Here is a 13,918-nt window from a genome sequence, read left to right as displayed (position 1 = left end):
TGTTTACTGTTGGCTTCAGTGGCGCATGGGAGGAGGGGAGACCAGTTCATCTGTGGCTAGGAAGGTTCTCACCAGGCCAGGGGAGTGCGCAGTGCATGTCCTCACCAAGCCCAGCCCTCATAGATGCAAGTGACACTAGCAGAGGTGAAACATGGGATGAAACAGCTCCTGCTGGAAACAGCCTCCTGGTAATCTACAGCAAAAACGGGAGGTTGAAAGCAGTGGCTTTGAAGTAGTGTTCATACCCCTACAGTTTGCAAATGATCCCGGGCCTGAGTGAATCTTGACTTGTCTCTTTCTACTATAAATCCTGTTTGCTCCCCTTTTCCCCTGAATGCTGGCTTTTGCTCTCCTAGTCCTCCAGTCAGGCGGGCAGCCTTTCGACTATTCTCCCATTCGGTTTCGCGCCCGGAACGGAGAGTACATCACGCTGGACACCAGCTGGTCCAGCTTCATCAACCCATGGAGCAGGAAAATCTCCTTCATCATTGGGAGGCACAAAGTCAGGGTGTGAGTGTTCCAAGGGCCCGAGGTGGCTCAGGGGTCTTGGGCGGGGGTCTTGGGCTGTCCTCACCTCCCAGCAACAGATGGCATAGGGAGGGGCTGAGAGGCCAAGACCGAAACCTTGCCTCCTGCCACCAATCTGGAGCCCCAGACTGGTAGGCAGGGGTGACCTGTCCTCTGCCCCCAAGTGGGAGGGACCTCATTCAAGCAGAGTAGGGAGTGGACAGGCAGCAGCCTGGGGGGCTGCAGGGGAGAGGCAGAGGGCCCACCCAGGCAGGCAGCATGTAGTGGCTATACAGTCACGCCAGAGAGGTCCTCCTGTGGGGCCCCATCTAACAAGATGAATTAAAACCACGCAGGGGCCCTTTGAATGAGGACGTGTTTGCAGCCCACCCCTGCACAGAGGAGAAGGCCCTGCACCCCAGCATTCAGGAGCTCACAGAGCAGATCCACCGGCTCCTGCTGCAGGTGGGTGTGGTGCCTACATGCCCTCCTCCCAGGTAGCAGCCTGAGAGCCCCCTGCAGAGGACATAGGCTCCGAACCCTGGTCCTGGCACACCCACTCAGACAGCTTCATCTGTCATTCTCTGAACATCCCCCAGGGGACAGTTTGGGCATAGACTGTGCTAGTCCGAGACAGTCCATAGTACCCTTGGCTCTCTCCAGCCTTGCATTCGACCTTGTCTGAACTGCAGCCCTGAGTGAGTAGCTGAAGGACGTGTGCAGACCCCGTGCTCTGACACAGGCTGCATAGTTCCAGAGTGACCTCTCAGTGGTGCGGGGGCTCATTCTAATCCAGAGCAGTGGGACTTAGGGGAGGGACATTGTACTCAAGGTCCCTAAAAAAATCAGGCCCACTGCAGTCAACCCCACACCTGAGTAGGCGCCTGCCTGTCAGTTCCCGGAGACTGTGGAGTGAAGCTGTCATCGCATCTTGTTTGTTTTAAACCCGTCCACAGAGGCGTGGCTGGCTGCAGCCATGCGTTGATGAGCGGGTTGGACACATTCCTTTGGTGCCGTCTCCTTGGTGACTGCATGTCTGGGTCGGGGCACCGCGGCTGGAGGCCAGGAGTCTACCTCTGGAGCTGACCCTGGGGTTCAAACCTCAGCTCCCCTGGTCTCTGCCATGTAGCCTTAGGCGGGTCACCATCCTCTCTGTGAAACAGGGTGTGTTGGCAGGGGGCCACATGCGTAGCTCAGCAGCCCTGGCTGTGTCTGTAGCGCTGTCTGCTGTCTCCCCAGCCCGTCCCCCACAGCGGCTCCAGCGGCTACGGGAGTCTGGGCAGCAACGGGTCCCACGAGCACCTTATGAGCCAGACCTCCTCCAGCGACAGCAACGGCCATGACGACTCACGCCGGAGGAGAGCCGTACGTCTCCTTCCATTCTCCCTGAGAAAATGAGTTTGTGGATGTCCCTCCAGAGTTAAAAAGCACACTCAAGACAACCTTTGGCAGTTAGGAGGGGCTTCATGATCGCAGCTGTTGCTGCTTCCTTTCTAAACTTTGTCCACTTGGGACTTTTTAATCTCTTAAGAGTTGAAAGAGCTAGAAACCATAGCTAAGTGTTGGTTGAAAATTATTTAAAACAGACAAAACAAGCAAAAGTGAAGATTTAACTAAGATAGAAAGAAGAAAATGTGGGCTGGGTGCGGTGATTCACGCCTGTAATCCCAGCACTTTGGAAGGCCGAGGCAGGCGGATCACCTAAGGTCAGGAGTTCAAGAACAGCCTGGGCAAGGTGGTGAAACCCCGTCTCTACTAAAAATACAAAAATTGCCTTGCATGGTGGCGCACCCCTGTAATCCCAGCTACTCGGGAGGCTGAGGCAGGAGAATGGCTTGAACCCGGGAGGCAGAGGTTGCGGAGAGACAAGATTGCGCCACTGCACTCCAGCCTGGGTGACAGAGCAAGACTCTGTCTAAAAAAAAAAAAAAAAAAAATGTAATGTGCCGTTTTGCTTTATTTTTTATTCTTTAGGATCATCAAATAGGTTTTATCTAGCTCTACACCTGTCAGATTTCTCATTCACAGTTTCCTTCTGTGTTGCTGAAATTATTTCAGCCATCCTCTGTTCTCACTTTGCCAGACAGACTGAAGGAGGTCTCCTAGAATGAATAACGTGTTCATTTTGTTTTTCTTCAAGGAAATTTGTAAAAATGGTAACAAGACCAAAAATAGAAGTCATTATTCTCATGAATCTGGAGAACAAAAGAAAAAATCCGTTGCAGGTAAAAAAAAAAAAAATTCAGCATTTCCTTACTGAAACTAGAGTATGGCCACATGAGAAGAGGGAACCTGGGTTAAATGCTGACTCTGGCTGGCAGGGAGTCTACCTTGTAGCCGTGTCACACCCCCTTCTGCGTTCAGCACAGTCTGCAGCTTCCAAGAGGCGAGAGCAGCCCAGTCCTGCACTCAGCCAGTGCAGGCACTGATGTCCACACTGGGCACCTGATGCCCTGCAGGCCTGGCGGGGTGTGGCTAGGTGTGCAGGCCTGGGGAGCTGTGACCAGTGTGCCTTCCTGCACCCTGGCCTGCCAGCAGGGTGTGCCTGGGAGCCACGGCCTGGGCCGCTTGTTCTTGCTGTACAGAGTAGCTGTATGGCTGTGGGTTTACACTTGCAAACCCTTCACTCACACACACACACAACTGCCAACGGTTTGCCCAGCATCCACATACACTCAAACCAAACCTGTCTGAAGTGGGAGTACCACCCAGGGGCTGCCGACCCACCCCCACTGCAGCAGCCCTTTCCTACCACAGCGCCACACTTCCCAGGCAGCTTCACAGTGTCATGCGCGGGTTCAGATTCATGCTGCTCCTCTGTCCCGCATGTATTTCTCACACAGCATGCACACAGACACGTGTGCACACATGCATGCATCCCAGTCCCCTCCCCCTGGTGGGCCCTTGCTCATTCTCTGTGCTCAGGCCGAAGCCTCCTGTGGGGAACACTCTGGCCAGACACCGCTAGGACTTTTGGCCTTGGGGATGTGTTGGTGGACATGCTGCCTGCTGGACTCTGTGCTGGGTGTTGGGGACACACTAATGAGCTGGACACAGCTCTTTGCTTGAGGGTCCCTAGGGGACAGGCATGTGATGAATGTCGTTGGGGCAAGAGTCGAATCTGCAGCACAGTGAGCAGGCAGTTGCCATCATAATTGTTACTAGCAGGGATCACCTTGAAGACACTGGCCTGGCCCAGGAGGAGCATAAAGTACGTGGGCTCTCATTGGCCCTGAAAGTTTAAGAGTTCAAATGAGAACTGCTGTCTCCCACTGCTGAGTCCCTGACCCCTGGGGACAGCCTAGACCCCAGAGAGAAGCAGACACCAGGCTGGGCAGCAGCTCCCCGCCAAGTCTCTCTGTGGACGGCACTGTGGTGCTCGTGCCCACAGGGCTGCCAGATGCCAGGCTGTCCCCAGGCTTCCATACTCATGAAGCAGATTCTGAGTCCCCAGCCCTGTCTTCAGGTGGAACGAAAATGCTTTCTAAATACACAGCATTTTCTTTGGGAGAAAAATGAATGAAAGAACAATTTTGCCATTCCTTCAGAAATGCAAACTAATCCCCCAGCTGAGAAGAAAGCTGTCCCTGCCATGGAAAAGGACAGCCTGGGGGTCAGCTTCCCCGAGGAGTTGGCCTGCAAGAACCAGCCCACCTGCTCCTACCAGCAGATCAGCTGCTTGGACAGCGTCATCAGGTATGCCGGCATTTCCAGCCGAGTCTCCACCATCTCACACACCTTCCCTCCTCTCAGGTTGTGTGGCCTCACCAGGGGTTCATGCCTTTCACACAGGTACTTGGAGAGCTGCAATGAGGCTGCCACCCTGAAGAGGAAATGCGAGTTCCCAGCAAACGTCCCAGCGCTAAGGTCCAGTGATAAGCGGAAGGCCACAGTCAGCCCAGGGCCACACGCTGGAGGTATCTAATCTGTGTAGAGCCATGTACATGTGAAATAATGTAAATCCTCTGGAGTAGAGTCAGACGTCCCCATGGCTTCTGTGGACACAGTGTAAGGGTGTAGGCTGTTTTTCAAATGATGAAAGTAGTTCAAAAGTCAGCACCCTTCTTAGGAACTAGAGGCAAAGATGGTTCTGTCAGAGCCTTGGCTTTGAGAACAGGAACGCAGTGGGGCTACTGGAGGCCTGGGGCCGTCCCCTGACCCCCCTCATGCAGCCACACTGCAGGGACATCTCCTGGTCCCCTTCATGCGGCCACACTGAGGGGCCGTCTGCTGACCCCCTCATGCAGCCACACTGGTCTCAAGTTGTCAGTCTAGGGCAGGCCCTCTTTCCAGTGTGTCTCAGAGGGGCCCTTGGCCTGAATGTTAACATGCCCCATAAATCACATTAAATCCCAGGCTGCTTAACACAACGCTGTCAGTGTTGCTGATGTTCACCACCAGGATTAGAAATGGTACCTCAGCTGGGCGCGGTGGCTCACGCCTGTAATCCCAGCACTTTGGGAGGCCGAGGTGGGTGGATCACTTGAGGTCAGGAGTTTGAGACCAGCCTGGCCAACATGGTGAAACCCCATTTCTACTAAAAATACAAAAATTAGCCAGGCATCATGGTGCATGCCTGTAATCCCAGCTACTTGGGAGGCTGAGTCAGGAGAATCGCTTGAACCTGGCAGGCGGAGGTTGCAGTGAGCCAAGATTGCATCACTGCACTCCAGCCTGGGTGACAGAGCGAGACTCCATCTCAAAAAAGAAAAAAGAAAGAAACAGGGTATCCCGGGTTATGGTTGGCTCCTGACTGTCGGAAAGCCCCTCCCCACAGGCCTGCAGAAGGGCTGCCTGGCTGCAGGCAAGAGCCCCTCACCAAGCGTGCCCTGCAGCTGCCAAGCTGCTGCGCCTCCCTGCAGAGGCCTCAGGATTTAAGTGTGTAACTGCTCCCATTTCAGAACTTTCTCTTTTCCACTATTCTCCTATGAATAAACATTGGGGACAAATCACCCCATGCCTGGGCCAGAGCATCTGTGGGATGGGATGGGATGGGTTGTGTGCACCCTGGTGTGGAAGCTGTATGGGCACTTGGGTGTCGGTTTCTCATCTGCACAGTGCATTGTAATGACACGCTAATGTTTGTTCCCCCTTCCTCTCATGAAGAGGCAGAGCCGCCCTCCAGGGTGAACAGCCGCACGGGAGTAGGCACGCACCTGACCTCGCTGGCACTGCCGGGCAAGGCAGAGAGTGTGGCGTCGCTCACCAGCCAGTGCAGCTACAGCAGCACCATCGTCCATGTGGGAGACAAGAAGCCGCAGCCGGAGTTAGGTATGACCATGGGCTCTTGGATCAGAGAGCAGTTTGATTTTTAACCATGAAAACAAGAAGTTTGCCATCTTAAATTTTTCTAAGTGCAGAAGAACTCCACCATAGCCCGATAGGGGGCGTTTCAGGAAATCCAGTTACGTAAAATGCAGGGTGGAGTGCGGCCAGCCAGGGCCCAGGCAGCAACCTGTCCAGGTCCCTGCTGCCCTGTGGTGCCCTCCAGTGGCAGTTGTCTGTTCTGGCATCAACGCAGGAGGGTTGATTGTGGTGCAAGATCTTACCCCTTTAATTGGTGCGGAGAGCACTGGGAGCGAGGCCCCACCTCCCTCTTCCCTGGGCGGGCCTGGGGTTCTTTCCTCTGCCCAGCAGAAGGTGCGACCGTTAGCCCTCCCTGTTTGTGGACAGGAGCCAGTACAGGTGGTAAACAGATTTACAACGAGCGCATTGGTGGCTGAGTGTTCTTATTCTTTAGAATATTATGATTAAAATGAATCCTGAATTTGTTCTTTACTAAGAAGAGGGAAATGATAAGGAAAAAGTGTATGTCCAAGATCCAGTCCCCAAGCCCTCCCTTTCAGGATGATCAGTGGCCCTGCCTGTCCCTTGTCCTGTCTGCCCCATGGGCCCATAGGGTCCCATCTATCACCATGCCTGGTCCCAAACCCGGAAAGACTCAGCACGTTGATCCAAGTTTCTGGTGTTCTGAAAGCTAAGGACAGCCCAGGGATATCTTCAGCAGCAGAGCTGAAGCCCAAGGTTCCCCACATTTCCGTTTGTTCAGCCCCAGGTTCCTGAGCACCTGGCTGTCAGGGCTGTCCTGTTCTGCTTCTTGCCTTTTGCCATGAACTTTCCCAGAAAGCTAAATGAAAACACTGTGAGTCTCATCCTCATGCCACAGACATCATGAAATTACTTTATACGTGAATGATTTGTCTTGTTCGTGAATATAGTGTGGCCTTAAAATAATAAACAGGGCACGTGTGGACCAGAGCCCTGGGTTCTTGTGTTACAGAGATGGTGGAAGATGCTGCGAGTGGGCCAGAATCCCTGGACTGCCTGGCGGGCCCTGCCCTGGCCTGTGGTCTCAGCCAAGAGAAGGAGCCCTTCAAGAAGCTGGGCCTCACCAAGGAGGTACTCGCTGCACACACACAGAAGGAGGAGCAGAGCTTCCTGCAGAAGTTCAAAGAAATAAGAAAACTCAGCATTTTCCAGTCCCACTGCCATTACTACTTGCAAGAAAGATCCAAGGGGCAGCCAAGTGAACGAGGTAAGTGATACCCGAATTAAAAGTGCGTTTTAAAAAACTTTATTCCTGTTGGTACTGAGTCCAGTGCTGGTTTCAAAATGTGAAATGTGTCCAGTTTCAGAAGCATTAACATATAAGACAGCTGTTGGAACTTCCCTGGCAACGCCATCTGTTTCTGTAGAACTTCCCACTGGGGGAGTGCTCTCGGGATGTCAGCTTGCATTCCCTGGGGAATAGTCCCAGGCTAGTGCCCGAGGAGGGAAGAACCATGGCAGGGCAGTGCTGCCATGTCCACATTTCTTGCCTGAGTAACCATGTGGGCAGGGGCCCCACCTGGACGGGACCTCCAGAGAATCAGCGAATTCGACCTCAAGATAGTGGGCATGTAGTGCTGGGCACATGAGGAAGGAGGGATGTACCATTTCTGGTGTCCTTCTCCCCAGGAGATGCACCCTCCTGACTGGGCCAGCCTCAGGGCTGGGCTTTGGACTCCAAAGTCAGGCAGAGTCCATGGTCATGGTGTGGGAAGCTGCTCTGTAGGCCAGGTGCCACTTGGGGGGTTGAAGGTCAAGGGATGAAGTAAAATAGATGAGCTTCTTCACCCCTTTCCTGGCCCAGAAGTCTGGCTCCTGATCCCCCAGTTCCTTCCCATACCCCCAGACACTTGTTAGAGATGCTGCCTCTTCCCTCCCCCCTGGGACACTGGCACAGGGATCAGAGCCAGTGAGCCCAGGAAGCCACTCACCACAAGGACCCAGCTCCCCCGGGTCTCTGGGCAGACGCACCACGGGAAATGTGTAAGAAGTTAAGCCCACAGCTTCCTTGAGGATTATGTCTTCTCCACTCTTTGCTTTCTCTCCTTCTTCCCCAGATTCAGGAGTTACTGCCAGCCCGTAGAGAACCTCTGTAGAAATTAGAAAAAGGTGTACTCCATGGCCATGAGCAGACCCACCCCATGGGACCAGCCTAGTGCAGAGTTCCCGCTCTTGCTTGCCCCCTAGACAACTCTGTAGCCTTATGCAGTGCACAGACTACAGAGCTGTCTAGGGCAGCCCTGCCAGACCCAGACATGATATCCCAGGAACCCAGTGCTTTAGCCACTGTTCCCACCAGGGGACAGATTTCTTGTGAGAAGAACACCAGATACAGAGGCTGAATTGCAAAACCTCCATTTACATAGGAGTTTGCCTTGGACTAGCCCATTTCCCTTCAGCACATCCCAAAGGCATGGGACTGCCTTGGCACAGCTGACAGATGTCCCAGACACCTGCTGCAAGAGCCCCAAGTCACTCCGCGTGATGTGAGAGGAAAACCAAAGTTCCCTGGATCCCCCTCCCACTCCCCAGGGAGGCCATGGGGACATACCCAGAGTCCCTCCTTTACCAGTTGAGTCCCTCCATCTTCCTGAAGAATGCCTTACTCAGCAGCACTTGTTATTGCAGAGGAAGAATTTGGTTGCAAGGCAGTGCTCCCCTTTGATCTTGCTCAGGCTGTTTGACAGGTGAAAGAGGAAACATCCGTTTTTAAGGAACAGTAGTGACAGTGCTTATAAATTGAAAAATAGAGGAGGTCAGTGGCTCTCCCGTTCAGATTTCACTAACCAATTTTTCCCCCAAATACTGGGGAACAGCAGAGACATGACAGCTTTTTAGTGTATTTATTTAACAAATAGAACTTTGTATTACCACTTATGATATTAGCATTTCATAAAAGAAAGGACATTTAATACCAGAAGAAAATAAGGAATGTGTCCTGCAATTAAGAGCTTCTAATTTAAGTTGATTCAATTTAGTTTTATGGAAAAACCTGATGTTTTGCCCTGATTTTTCTCACTTCACTGAGGATCAGGGAAAACCGCTCGGTGGACCAGGCAGGCCCTGGGCCAGCATTTGGAAACCCAGGACTGTTGAACGAAGAGGTGTCTTCAAATTTGGAGTTAAAATTTTAACTCCGAGTATTTGTTTTTCTGCATTAGCTGCCCCTGGACTAAGAAATACTTCGGGAATAGATTCACCTTGGAAAAAAACAGGAAAGAACAGAAAATTGAAGTCCAAGCGGGTCAAACCTCGAGACTCATCTGAGAGCACTGGATCTGGGGGGCCCGTGTCCGCCCGGCCCCCGCTGGTGGGCTTGAACGCCACAGCCTGGTCACCCTCAGACACATCCCAGTCCAGCTGCCCAGCCGTGCCCTTTCCTGCCCCAGTGCCAGCAGCTTATTCACTGCCCGTGTTTCCAGCGCCAGGGACTGTGGCAGCACCCCCGGCACCTCCCCACGCCAGCTTCACAGTGCCTGCTGTGCCCGTGGACCTCCAGCACCAGTTTGCAGTCCAGCCCCCACCTTTCCCTGCCCCTTTGGCGCCTGTCATGGCATTCATGCTACCCAGTTATTCCTTCCCCTCGGGGACCCCAAACCTGCCCCAGGCCTTCTTCCCCAGCCAGCCTCAGTTTCCGAGCCACCCCACACTCACATCCGAGATGGCCTCTGCCTCACAGCCTGAGTTCCCCAGCCGGACCTCGATCCCCAGACAGCCATGTGCTTGTCCAGCCACCCGGGCCACCCCACCATCGGCCATGGGTAGGGCCTCCCCACCGCTCTTTCAGTCCCGCAGCAGCTCGCCCCTGCAGCTCAACCTGCTGCAGCTGGAGGAAGCCCCTGAGGGTGGCACTGGAGCCATGGGGACCACAGGGGCCACAGAGACAGCAGCTGTAGGGGCGGACTGCAAACCTGGCACTTCTCGGGACCAGCAGCCGAAGGCGCCTCTGACCGTAAGGATTTTCTGATGCTCTTTCCCCAAAGCAGGCAGCAAACAGCACACCTGGCAGGCCGGCCGCACATCCTCAGTTCAGACATGGGGGTTACACGATCGAGGTTTCCACCAAACCCTGTAGGTTTTGCCATGAATGTGTGTGCCAGAAATTCATGCTTCCCACTTAATCCTATCAGAGTAGATTATTCGAAGCCTTTTATTGTCGTGGAATCTGAATGAAGGAGGAGAGATTGTGATACAGACTCCAGAAAGCAGCATGTGACTTGACAGTATTTATGGGCTTCGAATTTTTAAATGACGCTTCACAGATAAAGCACAGTCAGGTTAAATACCAGAGCTAGGGCTCCTCAGGGTGTGGCGCCAGAGCCTGGCTCAGGTGGCCCCGGTGAAGGCGGAGAAGGAGGGGGACACAGCCCTAAAACCAGCGTGACCTCAGTTTCCATCCTCCGCAGGCGTAGGGACACTGTGTGGGATTCTTAACCAGTTAATGAAACGGTAGTTGTATTTGCAGTTAAACACTTGTGTTTCTGAACAAGCTCAAGTGTGTGGGAACGCCAGCAGCAGTGCAGTCCGTAGGCCTCAGGCGATTCCCTGCCTTGGCCAGAGGACCTAGGACTCCCGGGTGAGGAAGTGCAAGCATGTAGATCTATGGAGCTTCTCCCAGTCCTCCTGCCACCTCCGGGCTCCTGCTTCTGGAGTCCTGGGCCTGCAGTCTGGGTTTCCAAGGAGAGGAGGGTCAGGGATGCTCCCCAGGCCAGGCCCCGCCCTCACTCCCAAGGCAGCCCCCACACTGGGTGCTGTGAGAGGCGTTTTCCCCATCCATGTCTGCTGCATGTGAGGAGGGGGCTGTGGCCAAGGAGCAGCCTGAGGCTTTCCCCCCTGGAGCCCAGGTATTGCTGTCTTCCATGTGACTCTCCGAAAATTAAATGTAACTAGACGGCATCCATAGAGCATCAGTGGAATTTGCACCATAGGCCTGGTGGTGATGCGTGGTCTGCTCGTTAGGCCATCCCTGGCCGTGAACCTTGCAGCCGCTCCACAGCACCCCTCCACCCTCACCCCACTCATGCCCCCCACCCCCACCCCGCTGCATATGCTGTGTCCTGACTGAGCCCCTGAACAGCAGTATCTGCTTCCTGTCCCTAAAGCGTGATGAACCCTCAGACACACAGAACAGTGACGCCCTTTCCACGTCAAGCGGCCTCCTAAACCTCCTGCTGAATGAGGACCTCTGCTCAGCCTCGGGCTCTGCTGCTTCGGAGTCTCTGGGCTCTGGCTCACTGGGCTGCGACGCCTCCCCGAGTGGGGCAGGTATGTTGGCCCTGGCGGGGTGTTAGGCACTTGGGAGGTTCCTGCAGGATGCACTGCTCCAGAGTCGCAGGCCGGCCTCTGTGCTCAGAACAGGGATCACCGGCACTCCCCAAGCAGCTGTCAGAGCCCATGCAGACACCCACACAGACACACTCTCCCTGTTCAGCATGGCCGGCCCTAGCTAGTCAGAATTCCACATCCTCCCTGTTTGCTTCTGATTTCAGTGCCTACAGGCCTCACACCCTGGCTCCTTGTGGGACCAGCCCTCTGACTCCCCAGATAGTGGTTTGCCTTCCTCCTTTAGTTCCACTTGTGTGAACTGAGGGTATGGAGCACCTGCAAGCCTCTACCCGCTGGGATCTTTCACATGTGATCTGGAATCTCAGGCACCAGAAATGTACACACTCTCCACAAAATTGAAGCTCCCCTACTTCTCTGGAGTGAGCTTTCACCTCGCCTCCCTTCGCAGGCCTGCTGCACAGGTGAGGCTGGCTAGGGAGCGCTCCAGGCCAGCTGCCTCCCCTTGTGGGAAACTGCAGTGCCCTGTGGTCCACATGAGTGGAGATGGTGCGAGCTTGGGAGAGAAGGTCAAGGCTTCTAACACGCAGCTCCACCTGAGCTGCTCAGGGCTTCACGGGAAAGAATCGCCTGCATGGCACTAGCAGAGATCCTGTTTCCTAATTACCCAGAGCATTCAAGAAGTGGGAGAGAAGGGGAACATGCACCGGCATAGATACCCAATACCTAAGAAGGCACTGGGCTCTCTCAAATCATTCTGACTTTGAGGAAGCACATTATGCAAGGTTTAATTTCATATGTCAATGTTTTGACGCACCACGTTTTTTGTTTTTAAAGGCAGTAGTGACACAAGTCATACCAGCAAATATTTTGGAAGCATTGACTCCTCAGAGAATAATCACAAAGCAAAAATGAACACTGGTATGGAAGAAAGTGAGCATTTCATTAAGTGCGTCCTGCAGGATCCCATCTGGCTGCTGATGGCAGATGCGGACAGCAGCGTCATGATGACGTACCAGCTGCCTTCCCGGTAACCACCCAGCGTTTTCCTAGGCACCTGGGGAGGGATGGGGTTCAGGAGTTCCCAGAAACAACAAGGTCAAGGTCATTCAGATGGGGCGGGACGCCCCTCTGAAAGACTTAGATTTAGTTGAGTGCAGCAGAGAAGCAGGCTTCCCTCTGGACAATTCTGCCAGGCTAGTACAGGGTGGCCCTGGCCCTGCAGTGTGGCCAGGATAAGCCGGGGCCATGTGGATTCACACCCTACAGCCTTCGAGGAAGACAGGCTTCTGGTGCCTCCTTCACAGTGCCACGCTCAATTTTCACAAAGCATTGGTGCCAGCATCTCTTGCTTTGTTGCCCAGTAACCCTGTGAGGTAAATGGAGTGTGTCTGGCTGTCTGACTTAGACTTGAAGGAACCAAGTGTCAAGGTAGGTGACCAGCCCAGGGAGTGGGCTGCTCTGCAGTGACCCGGGGCTCTGTGTCCACATCAGGCTGCCATAGGGAACTGCATGTGGTCCCTTCCCCTGCGGAGCACCCGCTTGGCATGGGAAGCTGGGAGGAAAGAAAGGAAGGAAAAATGAACCCTGTGTAAGTCTGTTTCCACACTGCTGTAAAGAAATACCTGAGATTGGGTAATTTATAAAGGAAAGAGGTTTAGTTAACTCACAGTCCTGCGGGGCCAGGGAAGCCTCAGGAAACTTAGAGTCATGGTGGAAGGGAGGAGAAGCAAGCACCTTCTTCACAAGGTGGCAGGAAAAGAGTACAAGCGAAAGAGGAACTGCCAAATACTTATAAAGCCATCAGATCACGTTACAACTCACTATCACCAGGACAGCGTGGGGGAACCGCCCCCATGATCCAGTCCCCCCTCACCAGGTCCCTCCCTCAACACATGGGTATTACAGTTCCAGATAAGATTTTGGTGGGGACACAGAGCCAAACCATATCAAACCCCTAAGTCCTCTGGTCAGCTAGTGGATATGGGGGCTCCATCTCCAGGGCAGCTGTAGTCCAGCCCAGCACTGGCCAGTGGCAGGGAAATGCCGTCCTGCTGGCAAGAATCTCCCAGATGAACCATGCCTGTGTGGACCTGAGCCCCAGGGGACAAGGTTACACCTGCAGATACGCAGCTCCCAGGCCTATTGTAAAATACAGAAAAATTAAATCTTGACCAGAATCGTCATTTTCATAGAAAAACTACGGGTTCTTTACTAGGGAGATTAAGTTACCTTAAATGAAAATTTTTTTAAAGAAAAGGAAATTTGCATTAAAATCATCTAAAACTACATTATTCTGAAAGAATAAAAATAGATACCCTTAAGACATTTGAAAGCTTACCGATGTCTAAATATCTTGCGAAGAAATTTAGAAGCGGTTTTGAAGGAGGACAGAGAGAAGCTGAAGCTCCTACAGAAACTCCAGCCCAGGTTCACGGAGAGTCAGAAGCAGGAGCTGCGCGAGGTCCACCAGTGGATGCAGACGGGCGGCCTGCCCGCAGCCATCGACGTGGCAGTAAGCTCACGGGACTCGATTTCTGATATGGCCCTAAAAGGCTCTGTGTTGGGGATTCTCTACTGTCTTTGCAACTTTTCTGTCAATTTAAAACTTCTAAAATTAGGCTGGGCGCGGTGGCTCAAGCCTGTAATCCCAGCACTTCGGGAGGCCTAGGTGGGCGGATCACGAGGTCAGGAGATCGAGACCATCCTGGCTAACACGGGCGTGGTGGCGGGCGCCTGTAGTCCCAGCTCCTCAGGAGGCTGAGGCAGGAGAATGGCGGGAACCCCGGAGGCAGAGCTT

The 13,918-nt window shown here is 53.6% G+C and overlaps 1 protein-coding gene across 3 annotated transcripts in view; it reads left to right on the top strand.

Moving 5' to 3' along the window:
- PER2 (period circadian regulator 2) overlaps positions 1-13,918 on the top strand; it is a 44,584-nt gene that overhangs the window by 26,005 nt on the left and 4,661 nt on the right. For all 3 annotated transcript variants that reach the window (XM_055109269.2, XM_034955486.3, XM_003813090.5), the window contains exons 11-22: positions 357-510; positions 864-972; positions 1,747-1,872; positions 2,648-2,732; positions 4,056-4,203; positions 4,300-4,424; positions 5,614-5,778; positions 6,788-7,042; positions 8,997-9,787; positions 10,938-11,100; positions 11,956-12,148; positions 13,483-13,633. In XM_055109269.2, the coding sequence (XP_054965244.1) occupies positions 357-510; positions 864-972; positions 1,747-1,872; positions 2,648-2,732; positions 4,056-4,203; positions 4,300-4,424; positions 5,614-5,778; positions 6,788-7,042; positions 8,997-9,787; positions 10,938-11,100; positions 11,956-12,148; positions 13,483-13,633 (2,465 nt within the window). The remainder of the gene's footprint in view (positions 1-356; positions 511-863; positions 973-1,746; positions 1,873-2,647; positions 2,733-4,055; positions 4,204-4,299; positions 4,425-5,613; positions 5,779-6,787; positions 7,043-8,996; positions 9,788-10,937; positions 11,101-11,955; positions 12,149-13,482; positions 13,634-13,918) is intronic.

The sequence above is a fragment of the Pan paniscus genome, chromosome 13 (genome assembly GCF_029289425.2).
Source record: "Pan paniscus chromosome 13, NHGRI_mPanPan1-v2.0_pri, whole genome shotgun sequence".
In the NCBI taxonomy this organism is placed as follows: Eukaryota; Metazoa; Chordata; class Mammalia; order Primates; family Hominidae; genus Pan; species Pan paniscus.
The sequence above is the reverse complement of the archived record's forward strand: the minus strand, read 5'-3'. Positions and strand labels throughout refer to the sequence as shown.